Source organism: Echeneis naucrates, chromosome 17 (assembly GCF_900963305.1).
Source record: "Echeneis naucrates chromosome 17, fEcheNa1.1, whole genome shotgun sequence".
Classification (NCBI taxonomy): domain Eukaryota; kingdom Metazoa; phylum Chordata; class Actinopteri; order Carangiformes; family Echeneidae; genus Echeneis; species Echeneis naucrates.
The window spans coordinates 11,246,179-11,260,346 of NC_042527.1; the positions used below are offsets into that span (position 1 = coordinate 11,246,179).

Genomic DNA, 14,168 nt, shown 5'->3' on the forward strand with positions numbered 1-14,168 from the left:
TTTTATTTATTCATTTGGCATACCTCATGATGAACATGCTGAACCCTGAATTACTCTGAATGGCAAAACTTTTTAAGACAATATCATTCACCAGTGAACTGAAAAACTGGGTGAATATAAAATGTTAAGGTACAGCAGCAAAATGATCTCTTCTCTTGTAGAAACAGCACTTCATTAAAATAAGAAAAGACACAGTAAAAGTAGCATTGTATAAAAAGATTTGTTCAGATAACAGGAACTTTGTATAACTTCTCAAACCATATTTTCTCTGCCCAAATATGATCCAGATATCAACCCGAGTGGTAATGAGTCTCAGATTTTGACACTAAAAGTGATGAGAAGACAAGCAAACATGACACTGACTGGTCTTATGTCGCTGCTGGTCAGCCGATTTGATAGTGCTAGGCTCTGCAGTCATAAACTGCTCTGTCTGACTCACAGTAGTTAGCCAAAAACTGTAGAGGTTGCTGAAGTAGGAACAGGAGCCTCGCGCACCCTGGCACTCTATAAAGGGATGAGTCCTGAAATCCTTCAGGCAGCTTCCAGACGAGGTCAGAGACTGGCCACCACCTTCACCACCTGCCCCAGTGTTCTGAAGACAGGAAAAAGGAGCAAGAGGACATTGAGCTGAGACACTTTTCTTTCATCCTCACACCAAGACATTTTAATCCCACTCACCAGGAGGAAAGAGTACCCTGTCCACAGACTCCTCCAGCCAGGTGGGCATACGGGAATTGTGTGATCCTGGCTGTGGAAAGCCACTGCAGGTGATATTGTCTCACAGACAATGCAGCGGCTGATGTGGGCGCTAATCTCCTGGCCAAACACTGGCATCATGGGTATGGAAGCAGTGGTGGATAACCAATAGGATTTGTCATTGCGACTGGAGTAGTGACAGGCAGCTTTATTGCAATAGGAGAAAGGCATGGTGGAGAAAACACGGAGGCAGGAGCCCGCCTGGCCTGCATAGAGCAGGTCGAATCAAACAGAAATGTCAAGAAAAACACATCCTTTAGCAAGATTAAACTGATTTCAAGGCACCAGCAGAAGTATCACTTTGTGCAAACTCTTACCCAGGTCTTGTGTGTGAGCCCTCTCTTGTCCCTCCAAGTACACCAGACTGTAGCCCACCCAAAGCTGAATGCTGCCTTCAGGGCACTGTGGCACCTGAACTGATTGGCTGTGTAAAACTAAAAGGTAGCCTGATCTCAGTGCCCTCAGATGCCCTGGCTCACCTGGATCCCCAGGTACACCTGGGAAACCTGCAGGATGAAAACACGTAGCATTGATTTGGGGTAAAAAAGCTTAGCTGTTTACTGGCAATAACTTTATCTGTGGCCCAGAGTGAATGACCACAGCATTTAAATTAGATACTTTCCACACAGTTCCTCTTTCGAGGACACAATGAAGCTTTTGGTGGTGATCAGATTTTTACGTTTTTTGGATAGAACCTATCTTGGATTTTATCCACTTTATTAAACAAAATAAAGGCTGGGATTGTTACATGACCGCCTCTGATTTCTAACCTTGAGGTCCAGTAAATCCTTGTGGACCAGCTTCTCCTGGGTCTCCAACAGGACCATCAGGACCACCAGCCCCTAGGTGACCAGGGAGACCCATAGACCCTTTAGAACCCTTCTGTCCTGGAACAGAGATACAAATAAAGACAAATGCATATTTACACAGATACACAAGTTATAGATTCCAAGGGTAATTACTAAAAATGTGATGTATTAAACTATCTTACCTTTATATCCTGGAGTCCCAGGAGGACCCTTATCACCAGGGAATCCCATTGGTCCTGGGGAACCACTTGGCCCAGGAGGTCCAGCGGGAGCAGTCTCTGCACATCGACTGATGGAATCACCAGGAGGACCCTTGACACCTTTCAAAAACACAAATGTAATGTAGTAACTTTTATATGTTATTTATTTACATTTATGTAAGATTTTAGTAGTATTGAATCAATGAAAATACAATATCAACTAATGGCAGTGAAACAAAATAATCATTTAATATAATTAATCTCAAGCCATATTTAGCTTGTTTATATAATATTTTCACCTGCCTTTCTCTTTCTATGTTTCCTGTTGACCTCTGCTGTAAATACTATGAATACTGCTTCGCCACAGAGCCACTCACCCCTCTCTCCAGTTGGACCAGTTAGTCCTTTCAGGCCGTGGGGCCCAGGGACACCTTGCTGACCTTTGGGTCCAAACGCACCCCTGGGGCCAATTTCGCCTCTCTCACCTGTTAATGTGCAACAACATTTGGAGTACGTTAAAGTGGATGTTGAGTGATGATGGCAGTCTTCCACTCTAATTTACCTTTTGGACCAGGAGAGCCGGGGTGATTCTGAGGTCCAGGAGGTCCTTGGAATCCCCTTTCTCCCTTAGGGCCAGGTAACCCAGGGAGGCCATTTGGTCCTGGATCTCCTCTGTGTAAACTAATGCCGCCTGGGGGGCCCCTTGGCCCTGGGGCACCTAACAAAGCAACACAAAATCAAAGATATGGTGTGACAGATCAAAAGGACGTGCAAAAAATAAATAAATAAAATAAATGCTCTTAACTAAATAAAGCAAAGAATTGGCTATAATAAGGACATTAAATTGTTATAGTACATACACACATACCTGGGAGTCCTGAAGGGCCTTCATATCCTATATCTCCTTGTGGTCCTGGTGAAGATGTGCAGTTTGTACCACAGTAACCTGGTTCCCCTGTTAAACCTGGATGACCTGAGGGAGGAAATGTAGATCGCTGTAGTCCTACTCTCAAGAATATATCGACAAAGAGAGAGTGACAGAGGAAAACAATACCACAAGTACTGTATGGTAAAACTTACACCAGTACCACTGTGGTGGGACAATAGCTTAAAATCAAAATAGGATGTTTGTAAATTGTACAGCTGTGTGAGAAAAATTGTGTTGGGAAAAACAATTTCTTCTTTTAATTTCTTCACCATTTTGAAATAAATGACATAATATAAATATAATACCATTGTCACCGGGTGGGCCCCTTGGGCCTTTAGGCCCAGGAAATGAGGCTCCTGGAGGTCCTGGAAGACCCCTCAGACCTTTGAATCCAGGAATTCCAGGTGGCCCTCGTGGGCCAGGGACATCTTTGGCTTGACGTGATAAATTAAAATATATACCACAGTATAACAGTGTTGCATGTGCTCTTATTTACTCATGTCTGAATTACATATGACACAAAAGCACTTCTGAAGATGAACCATAAGAATAAACAGGACTTTGTTATATGAAGAGCATTCAATAGCAACAGAAGATATGCAACTGTTGTTTCACCTTTTTTTAAATCTCTCTTACCCCTTGTTCCTTTAATCCCCTTTGGACCTCTAAGGCCATCCAATCCATCCAGACCCGGTGGTCCATATGGCCCTGTCAAAAAATAAATAAATAAATAAATAAATAAATAAATAAATAAATAAATAACAACATAATGTAGAAAAAAACAACTGTGTTTTTGCTTTGGTTTTTTGTGTAAGTTTTCTGTCTTCATTGTGTCTAATAATGGCACAAGCACAGGATCTTGTTTTAGTACCTGGGGGGCCATGTGGGCCAGGTGGACCTGGTTCTCCACGACCTCCGGGATCTCCTGGAATACCTTGAATACCTGGATAGCCAGGTATGCCAGGAGGCCCAGGTAACCCTGTAGAGATGTACATATAAATGCAAAAAAATTTGCTCAGTAATGGGACAAAGTAAAAATTCACTATCAACTAAACTGGAGCTGATTTGTTACCATTAAATTACAACTCAAAATCTTTACACTATATCATCTAATAACAAATTATCCATGTTATTGGCACATTGCCATTACTTACTTTATTTTCCTGATTATATACACCGGCGTGAAAGGAGACCTTGCAAGATCTTATTCTTCTTTTGAATTCAACCTTGTCAGCGTTCATATATTAAACATGAACCTTTACTGTTGTCTTTAAATATTAACTTTTAAAATGATTGTTATAGTACATTATTTCTCTGATTCAAAATCCACTGGAAATCACCTGGCCATCCTTCTCCTCCTGGTTCCCCTGGAGTGCCTGGTATTCCAGGCTCTCCGGGCCTTCCTATGGGCGCTGGGGCACCTGGATCGCCGGGACTCCCTCTGGATGCTGGAGGACAATATTTTGCAGATATTTATATCTTATCTTGTGTTCTTTATCTTTTGCAGTTTGGCAGGGAACATTATCCTGCTAAACGAGGCAAATGCAGTTTAGGAAGACTGCATTATGGTGCTATGTCTTACCCAGATAAGCAACACATATGCATCACATTATTCCATGGCTCCGTGGTCCAGTTCTGACGCTAATATGCCCATTGTAGACACTGGATGGGAGTCATGGGCATACTGAATGGTCTGCATCCAGCCCGATATGCAACACACAGCAGTTTGCTGTGTTCTGACTCGTTTGTATTAGAACCAGCATTAACCTTTCCAGCTATTTGAGCTGGAGTGTCTATGCTGTTGAATTGCACCACAAGGGCAAACTTTTGTTCCCCAAGCACATCAATGGATGACCCTGTCTTTCCTTCCTTGGACCACTTCTGGTAGATAGTGACTACTGCAGACCGTAAACATCCCATGACAGTTGCTGTCTTGGAGATGCTCTGATCAAATCTTCTAGGTATCAGAGTTTGGCCTGTTTCAAAGTTGCTCACATCTTTACAATTTCCTATTTTTCTTGCTTCGAACACATCTACTTAAAGAATTAATTTTTTTATTTTTTACTTTATCCGATTCACTGACAGGAGTCACTTTAACAAGATGATTCATGATTTTTACTTAATATGTCATATGTCTCATATCATGGCTTACATTAGTATGTCCATTTACTGTAGTCTAGGAAACTGACTGACCTTTTGTCTGTCCAATGATTTTCTAAATAATAATTTCTGTTCTAATTTAGTACTTTGTGTTCAGTATGGCATTTTCTCAAGTCACCTCTTGGTCCATCTTCCCCTGGCAATCCTTTTGGTCCTGGTGTGCCTGGTAGTCCATAAGACCGTCCTGGCTCACCTAGTACATATTTGGAGAGGTTCAAATAGGTTCATTCCAACTGCGTGAAATATAGAAAGAATCCTGAGCGAGATGCATTATGAAAAACACACTATCCTATTTTACCACTCACCTTTGGGACCTGGAAAACCTGGTACCCCTGGTATGCCCCTATGTCCTTCAAGCCCAGGATTTCCCTATGAAAACACATTCAAACTATCACTTTCTTAGGTGTAACAAAGGTGTACATTAAACAAGTAAGGATAGAAAGACAGCATAAGTGATCTGCACTGCCCAACAACTTAATTAATGCTGGATTCCCCACAAAAGATGTCATAGCATGCAAAACATTCCAATCTATATTGTAAGAAATTATATGTTAAGCATGTAACTTTTATTATAGTGTGACTACAGTATTTGTAACAACTCATTTTAATGTCTCTGGTCAAAATAAAAAGAAACTGAGCACAGGAAATTGTTTCTGAAATAGTAATAAATTGAATTTGGTCCATTGTATACCGGATCTCCATCTTGCCCAAGATATCCCCTTGGGCCAGGGAAACCTTTGATTCCAGGGTAGCCAGGGGTGCCTGATATTCCTGGTCTTCCTGGAGTACCAATGTTGCCTTTAGGCCCTGCTAAACCAGCTGCCCCATCAGGCCCTGAGTGACCTGGTATTCCTCTGATGCCCTTTGAACCTATAGAGGACAAAACAAATCAGACACATTGTCCCAACATGGGTTATCCAATTCAATATGTCATTCTAGTGAAGAAACACACTACTAGTTTAAAAAAGATATATCATTGAAATGACAACTCCCTTGCCTTCAAGTCCTGGTTGGCCTGGTTGACCATTCCATCCTAAAAGTCCTTTTGGGCCCTTCATTATATTGACAACCCTTGGTGGGCTTGGTAATCCAGGCAGACCAGGCAAACCTGGATAAATAACAAAAGGCAAGAAGAAACTGTGTTGTAAGCTCCTTTTTTGACTTTCTCAATCATCCCTGCTAAACCCAAATTTGGATTTTAGTAGCTACAAATGTAGTCTTAATGTAGTTGAAACAGATTCCTACCTTTATTACCAGGCAGTCCCGGGTCTCCTGGGTCACCTGGTTGACCATTAAGGCCTCTCTCTCCTGGCTTACCTATGGGTCCAGGAGGTCCTGGATGACCTGACAACCCTCTTGCTCCCATTCTGCCAGAGTTGCCTGTTCTACCTGGACAAATTTAAAGGAAAATCTCATGTAAATAAAGACAGACTAGTTGGTAGCAAGACTTCAGTACGGACACTTGTCACAATATCCGTAAGACTTCTATCTTGGAGCATTGAGCTGAAGGTGATGGGTAACATAGTTTGACAGTGTGATCATTGTTGGCTTCCCTGTACAAGATGGTTACGAACAAGTCAATAAAAGCAAACTGACTGGGGACAAATCATGCAATTATCAAGTAAAAAAAAATAAAAATAAAAATAAAGCTTCTATTCACCTTTTGGACCTGGCCAACCATCAAGCCCAGGATCTCCTGGGGGGCCAGTGGTGCCTCTTGTTCCAGTTGGGCCTGGTAAACCAGGAGGGCCAGAGAAACCTTTTGGCCCCTTCTGTGGAAAACCAGGTAGACCTGGATCTCCCTTCAAACCCTTCTGACCACCATTGCCTATTGTAAAAGTTAATGGAGAAATATGTAAATGGATGGTTAAATAGTCATGCAGTAAAATATGCATGAATATAATATGCTCTAGTTACAACCTAAGCACACTTCACTCAGAATCACATCTTTAATATTCCCTGCTGTTGCCATTCAATTACCCGGTAGTCCGATTTGCCCAGGATTTCCTGGAGGTCCTGGAGGGCCTGGAAATCCATACAGCTCACACAGAGTACAAGCTGGGCCTGGCCAACCAATTTCACCAGGGTCACCAATGAATCCTGGCTCTCCTTTAGGGCCCGGTTGCCCAGGTTGGCCTTGTCTGCCTATGATTACAAAACACCAGTATATTGGTCAATGATTCCACTGAACAGTAAAGAGTGGAAAGTACATGGTTTTTGTTGGTCATATTAATTAAGTCTTGTGTTCTAAATTAGTTTTACCTGGAAACCCTGGATTTCCAGGAGAGCCACGAAGACCATTTGTCCCAACTGCCCCTTGGCGGCCAGGTGGGCCAGGAAATCCTAGACTGGCAGAGAGGATGTCTCCTGGGCTTCCCTTCCTGCCTAAAAGTCCTGGTAAACCAGGAGGACCTGTAGGGCCATCCAAGCTAATCCCTCTGGGACCAGGGTCACCTGGATCACCATTTAAACCTTGAGGTCCTTTCACAAATAAGAGACTTACAATCAAATTTTCCACCACAAGGGTTTGCTTGTGTAATAAGAATGATTCTATGTTAATTTGTCAACATTTAGTCATTACCCGGCAGTCCAGTTATCACAGTATCACCATTATCTCCTGTAATGCCTTTCGGGCCAGGCTGTCCTGGAGTTCCAGGAAAACCATCTCTTCCAGGGTCACCTGGACTCCCTACGAGACACAAAATAAACATTCAAAAGAATTGTAACATGGGCTAATGGTCCAAAATGAAGGGACTAAAAGAATCTTTCATGGCAGTCTGTCAAGCCAATACTAATACCAACCTTTGCACTAGTAGCTCACAGATCTGTCACTTGTATGACTTCAGTAGTAATATCATGCAACTCTTCAGATAGACATTGCTGGACTGGCCAACAACCAAAGTCGCAATCACTATTATTTTGAAATGTTAAAAAATGGGATAATTTTATCCATCATTAAGGTATCTTAGCAGAATACATGTATAACCCACCTGGAAAACCTCGCTCACCCTTAGGACCAGGTGCTCCAATTTCAATTTCATGACAGCATGGCTCAATTTCACCTGATGAAACAAAGTAACATTTTGAGGTGGTGACATCTGGCTCAGTGTTGGAAAGAATGTAATAAAAAGTGAAAACCACAGAAATGGAGGCAGGCTCTGACCTGGGGGGCCTGGTCGGCCAGGTATTCCTAGAGCACCAGGAGATCCCTGATTTCCTTGAGGCCCGGGTGGCCCTTGGGGACCTGAGAAACCAGGACCAGGAGGGCCTACAGACCCTGGAAAGCCTTTGGGTCCAGCAACACCATGGTCACCTTTGGTACCAGGTACTCCTACATATCCAGTACCCTGAAAAATTTGTGCAATAAGTCTGAGTGTATCCTCTTCTATGAATTATACTCTCAGTGTATGAAATCTTCACACTCACTGGTGGTCCAGGTTCTCCCATAAGGCCAGGGGGACCATCCTGTCCTGGCCTACCTGTTGCCCCAGGAAGGCCAGAATGCCCGAGGGGTCCTCGGTCACCCTTGGCACCTTTCAGCAACAAGACAGAAAAGTAGATTAGGATATTGATGTTTAAATATTCAAATACAACTTAGTTTCTTTCGTCTACTGTACAGATGAATACAGCGATCTTTTACAATAAAAAGAGGAAGGTGTTGGAGGCTGCAGGGGTAACAAAGCATGCTTCTTATTATCTTATTCACAAATAAACCTGTGCACTGAATACTTTCTTCTACTGAAAGCACATTAACAATGGTGTATGTTGTGGTCAGTAGGAGAGTTTGAATGAGCTTGCAGCCCCAACAAAACAAAACACTCATGTTGCTAATTTAGAGATCATACTCAACTGCATGCAATTGGTCCTTAATATTTCAAAAGTTAGCTGTTTTCACCTAAGCTCATTTTATTTTATTTTAATATAGATGATGCAATTGATGGTGGGAGAATCAGCTCTACTTGAAGCACTGAAGCTGTTTGCCAATCACCATAAGAACTCAGTTATTGTGTGGATAAATTAGCAAAACTCTTCCATTCCTCAGAATGACTGCCTCATGTTCATCCTTGGTGATATGGACAGCCTAAAAGACAATCCAAGATCAAAGGATTCCTATCAATGAATACATCTATAGCATCTCTTTCACATATCCACATGGATAAAGGCTTGCGACCTCCAGCTAAACATGTCTAAGACTGAACTCTTAATCATTCTAGCTCAGCAGGCTCTCCATCATTAAATCATCATCAAGATTACCTCTTCATCCCTTACCTTATCCAAGGTCTTAGGAAACCTGGGTGTCATGTTTGATGATTAGCTATCCTTCTCTGCCCATGTTGCATCTGACTCACAGACTTTTCACTATACATAACAGAAATCAGCCTAAGGCCATATCCACCTAAGAGGGCCTATGTGACTCTGCTGCTCTTCAGCCTACACTGACTATCCATGGCTGTCCAAATCAAGTAAAAGCTACCTCATGCTTGACCTCATAATGACACTGTGGTCTGCACCCACGTGTTTTATTTCAGTTGTGCAGGCTTATTCTTGTTCTCAGCCACTGTGCTCCTCCATTTCAGCAATTACAGTCCAGGCTGTCCTCAGATAGTGGAGCAAACTAATGAATTGTAGGCTATAAACCAACCTTTCCTACTGCACTGAAGCTTCATTGTGGCAACTGGCTTTGACTGAAAGCAACACATGAGTAAATGTCATTTAGTGTAAAATTGTTAAAATTTATCCAATCCTCTGTAAAGTTAGTATTTAAAGCACCTAATATTTTGCTTGTATAATAACTTTAAATTGCTTGCTCACCTTTACCATCTATCACAAAGGAATCACCTTTCTGACCTTTTTGGCCTTTCACACCTGGAATTCCTTGAAAACCCTAGAAGAGAAGACATGCTAACAGACTTTAAAATAGGGCTTGACAATTATTTGATACAATTCATTAAGAATTGATCATTAATTGGTGCTATAAATGCACAAAATCAGATTCTCATGCCATATAGTTTTGTTTTTTTTTTTTTTTTTTTCAGTATAAATTAAAATGCAAAACAACCAGTCCAATGAAGATCGCATTTCTCAAACCACAATATCTACCAAAATAATCACAACATTATTTTTTTGCAAACCCTGCAGCCCTACTTGGAAAATGACAATCAATTTTCTAGTTGGAGTCCTGGTATCCTTAGGCCTACTTGTTGTCCTGTTGGTCCATCATCTCCTTTAAGTCCAGGATCACCCTGAAGACCTTGAATTCCAGGTAACCCTGGAGATCCTGGGACACCAGGTGGACCAGGGGGCCCTGGTATTCCCCCACCGAAGGAGCATTCACATGTCCCAGGACAACCTGCAGGGATGGCAAAAATATATAACTATGATGATAAATTAACATTAACTCCAACACTATCACTCGCCCTTAATCATACATGAAGTACTATATTAAACATCAAAAACCCATTTCAGTTAACCTCCAGGAAATTCCCATTGAATGATTTTAGATTTAACAGGTTAGTAGGTATAGAGAAAAACAGAATTTCTTTTCATTACAATCTTACTAGCAATAGATGGACACAATCAGTCGTGAATCACCTTTAATCCCTTTGAGCCCTTTGTTTCCAGGAGTTCCTTGGAATCCTGGGTCACCATTGTCACCTGGGGAGCCAGGCTCACAGTCGTAATCTGCATGATCAATCAGAAAAAAATTACTCAACTAATCTGACTGGTTTATTTAGTAATTTGGGTTAGTAATAATACCCCACTACAAAATTCATAACTCACCTCCGCATCCTAGTCAGAGCCCACAGAGCACGATGCACCACACACACACACACACACACACACACACACACACACAATTGAAATTATATTTGCGAGAGTTACAGAGAAATGCAGAAAACTCTGGTGTTGTGCAATAATCACAATGAAATCAGCTATACCTGGAGGACCAGGATGGCCCATGACACCTTTAGGTCCAGGGTGTCCCTTCATTCCCTTTGGTCCTGGAAGTGGATTGATTCCAAAGTTGCTATATGTTCCAGGCTCTCCCTTGTAGCCCTTTGGACCTTGGGGCCCTCGAGCACCAGGTAGACCTGGTTCCACCACAAAAGGTGATAGATAATATGATGTCAACAGGAATTCCAGTAAGGAAGTCCTGACAAGTCTGAATATAGATTCATATAGTCCCTAAAGATACTTGCAGCCTGAAACATAGAGAATAGAGACAAGAACTCTGACCTGGTATTGTTAAGCCTGCTGGGCCTGGGGGTCCGTGCATGCCCATGTCCCCTGGGTCACCTGGCAGTCCAGAAGCTCCTGGATACCCACGCTCACCTTTTTCACCTGAAACATGAAGATGCAGAACAGTGAAGAAGTCAGAGTTGCTTCATTATTGAAATACAAGTTTTGACTATTTACTAACTGAACAGTAGCATCCAAGAATTTTGGTCAAAATATCACTGTTGCAACAACAAACTGTTGTAACAGTTGTTGTAACAACAGTGAAGAGGGGGGCTTGGAAAAAAAAAAGTAAATAGTTTTTTTTTTTTTTTTTTTTTTTTTGGGGGGGGGGGGGGGGGGTTGTCTAGAATGGAATAATGCCACCAGACTGAGCCCAAGTAGTTAGCTGAGTATAGTTAGTACAGTGAGCTCACCTCTGGCATCACTTCCATCGGGTATATAAGTTGAGCCAGGGGGACCTGGAGTTCCTGCATAGCCCTGTTGAATGCAAGAACAGAAACCACATTCTTAAGCAAAATAATGATACAGTTGTAAACAAAATCACTTATTTGATATGATCATGATCTGCAACTGTCCCATTGAACAACCACAAGAGGGCAGCAGATTGCTTTTCTGAAAGCCTCTATCATCTCTAATTGCATACAAAGACACCAACATCAATCCTGCTAGAGTCTATACAGCTTTCAGTGATCTATCGCTGTTTTTAGATAAGCTTGGCTTGGATGTAGAGCTTGCTTAGATATTTATACAAAGCTTACCTTTGGACCAATTCTTCCGCTGGGGCCTGGAAGTCCTTGGTCTCCACGGACACCCTGAAAATGTACAATTGTTTATTCACTCAGTCATTTATCGTCTACCACTTATCTGTTTACAGGTCGTAGGGTGGTGCTGGAGCCAATCCCAGCTCACAATGGGCGAGGGCAGGGTACACCCTGGACAGGCCACCAGTCCATCACAGAGACAGACAGAGACCAACAACCACTCACACTCACACCTACAGACAATTTAGAGTTACCAATTAACTTAAACATGTCAACACGCAGGCACAGGGAGAACATGCAAACTCCGCAGAGAAAGGCCTTGTTGTGGATAGCGCTAAATACAATGCCACTGTGCTGCCAACTATTGTTTTTTACCTAAAATAATTGTTTATTATAAGAACTGAAAGGAATGCCTGATTATATGACAAGCATACCTGAGGTCCACTTAGCCCATCTCTACCAGAAATTCCCGGAAGACCCTGGAACAGAAATACTGGCATTAAAAATATTATATATAAGTAAAATTAAGGGACAATCAGATTTAAGTCACTTACCTGAATTCCAGGAAATCCAAAGATTCCTTGCTCCCCTTTATTGTCTTGTATGAAGCTTCCTACATCCCACTAAGAGAAAACCCAAGTTAATAGTTACAATAAACACCATAATATCAATATCAAAAGCAGTGACTCCTAAAAGAAATTTAAGATAAAACTCACACTTCTTCCCTTGGGTCCACATGGTCCAGGAAGACCCTTGTCTCCCTGAGAAGCAGAAGCAGAGACATTTGAATAATGATGCAACATAATATTGTCTGAATTGATGAAAATGACTGGGGTCAGATAAATTCAAAGACAAAGTATGTTGGATTTGTCTATGGACATATCTACATATGAACCAAAATCAGGAATATCTAATGAAAAGAAATGACTTTGTCTTTACCTTGTAGCCCTTGGGTAGAAGAAAATCTGGAGGGAATTCTCTGATCTCTTCTATTCCTGGGGGGCCAGGTGGGCCTTGCTCACCCTGGAATATGGTGTATAAGAGGTGAAGATGGTTAGTCAGCTTTTAAAATGGATGCACAGATGTACAGACACCTCAAAGCTCTAAATGCATAATGTTAGACAGAGAAATACTAAAATTATTTCTTACATCATCACCCTTATCTCCTGCCTGTGGTTGTCCAGGGGTTCCCTACACAAAAAAACAATCATAGTCAAGTTATTATGGTGTGTGACATATACAGTGCGTGTATTCATGCAGTATTTTTTTTTCTCCAACATGCATTGCCAAAGATTATGAAACAAATGACTCACTGGCAGTCCTCTGACACCTTTCAATCCCGTCTTACCCTAAATGGAATTGCACATGAACACAGACATTTTTTCACATACTCTCAAAAAAAAAAAAAGTACATTTCCTCTTGTAAAGTAAATTATAAGCATTTATGGTGCAACATATTGCTGCATAATATTCAACTTCAAAATGAAATGAAACTAAGAAAGTTATAATCATCTGAGTAAGTCATAACCTACATATTAAAAAGTACCTCAGGTCCAGTAGGACCAGGAGGGCCGATGTAGCCTTTGGGCCCAATGTCTCCTTTTTGTCCCTTAGTGAAAAAAATGATATATATATCACAATAACTTTTAATCCATGCTCAAAGTGAGCTCAAAGGTATAGTGCTCTATGACACATACAGGTAAACCATGTCCTCCATCTTTCCCACGTTCCCCCTGTAAAATTAAATGAATGAAAGATGAGAAAATAGAAACAACTTTTTTTAAGTAATCAATGCACTGCACAGATAGAAACAGATTTTGAGCTGGTCAAATTAACTGATTCTTGTGTAGGTGAACCTACAGGAAGTACCAGAAGGGCAACATAGTAAGGATCTCCTTTAATTCCCTTTGGTCCAGGTAACCCCTGAGAATGAGACACATTCAAAGCTTAAATTATCCGACATATGGACTGATTTAAAGGTTGGAAAAGGTAAGGAAATGACTGTCACAATCAGAATAGGACTTCTACTCACAGGCGACCCATGGAAACCATCCAAACCATGATTACCAGGTACCCCTGGTAATCCTTTCGCTCCATTACAGCCATCCACTCCTGGCAAACCAGGCTCACCTCCTGCTCCAGGATGACCCTTATCAATATCATATCGTTAGTGGTGTAGTAAAGTCACACAATATTAGATTATACTGGCTCATACTAGAATATTAGTGTCAGGGAATGTCCAATTATATTAAATTTGAAATATTTCACAACTATTCACTGGTTAAGTTGAACAACTCAAGCATTTATTAAACAC

The 14,168-nt window shown here is 41.5% G+C and overlaps 1 protein-coding gene across 3 annotated transcripts in view; it reads right to left on the reverse strand.

The window, feature by feature from the left end:
* Positions 1-5: 5 nt before the first annotated feature.
* Positions 6-14,168, reverse strand: part of LOC115057136 (collagen alpha-5(IV) chain-like) — a 22,963-nt gene continuing 8,800 nt past the window's right edge. For all 3 annotated transcript variants that reach the window (XM_029524012.1, XM_029524011.1, XM_029524013.1), the window contains 42 exons: positions 13,887-14,003; positions 13,715-13,777; positions 13,552-13,587; positions 13,401-13,463; positions 13,168-13,203; positions 13,004-13,045; positions 12,794-12,877; positions 12,571-12,615; positions 12,409-12,477; positions 12,289-12,333; positions 11,852-11,905; positions 11,507-11,570; positions 11,091-11,195; positions 10,793-10,945; positions 10,635-10,643; positions 10,446-10,535; positions 10,052-10,203; positions 9,666-9,738; positions 8,280-8,386; positions 8,017-8,200; positions 7,844-7,915; positions 7,435-7,542; positions 7,116-7,334; positions 6,834-6,998; positions 6,514-6,681; positions 6,099-6,242; positions 5,851-5,961; positions 5,545-5,723; positions 5,159-5,222; positions 4,972-5,046; positions 4,034-4,141; positions 3,565-3,672; positions 3,330-3,401; positions 2,999-3,127; positions 2,634-2,738; positions 2,328-2,483; positions 2,143-2,250; positions 1,748-1,885; positions 1,527-1,643; positions 1,074-1,262; positions 679-962; positions 6-592 (listed from right to left, as the gene is read on the reverse strand). In XM_029524012.1, coding sequence (XP_029379872.1) covers positions 326-592; positions 679-962; positions 1,074-1,262; positions 1,527-1,643; positions 1,748-1,885; positions 2,143-2,250; positions 2,328-2,483; positions 2,634-2,738; positions 2,999-3,127; positions 3,330-3,401; positions 3,565-3,672; positions 4,034-4,141; positions 4,972-5,046; positions 5,159-5,222; positions 5,545-5,723; positions 5,851-5,961; positions 6,099-6,242; positions 6,514-6,681; positions 6,834-6,998; positions 7,116-7,334; positions 7,435-7,542; positions 7,844-7,915; positions 8,017-8,200; positions 8,280-8,386; positions 9,666-9,738; positions 10,052-10,203; positions 10,446-10,535; positions 10,635-10,643; positions 10,793-10,945; positions 11,091-11,195; positions 11,507-11,570; positions 11,852-11,905; positions 12,289-12,333; positions 12,409-12,477; positions 12,571-12,615; positions 12,794-12,877; positions 13,004-13,045; positions 13,168-13,203; positions 13,401-13,463; positions 13,552-13,587; positions 13,715-13,777; positions 13,887-14,003 — 4,677 coding nt within the window. In that variant the 3' untranslated portion in view covers positions 6-325. The remainder of the gene's footprint in view (positions 593-678; positions 963-1,073; positions 1,263-1,526; positions 1,644-1,747; positions 1,886-2,142; positions 2,251-2,327; positions 2,484-2,633; positions 2,739-2,998; positions 3,128-3,329; positions 3,402-3,564; positions 3,673-4,033; positions 4,142-4,971; positions 5,047-5,158; positions 5,223-5,544; positions 5,724-5,850; positions 5,962-6,098; positions 6,243-6,513; positions 6,682-6,833; positions 6,999-7,115; positions 7,335-7,434; positions 7,543-7,843; positions 7,916-8,016; positions 8,201-8,279; positions 8,387-9,665; positions 9,739-10,051; positions 10,204-10,445; positions 10,536-10,634; positions 10,644-10,792; positions 10,946-11,090; positions 11,196-11,506; positions 11,571-11,851; positions 11,906-12,288; positions 12,334-12,408; positions 12,478-12,570; positions 12,616-12,793; positions 12,878-13,003; positions 13,046-13,167; positions 13,204-13,400; positions 13,464-13,551; positions 13,588-13,714; positions 13,778-13,886; positions 14,004-14,168) is intronic.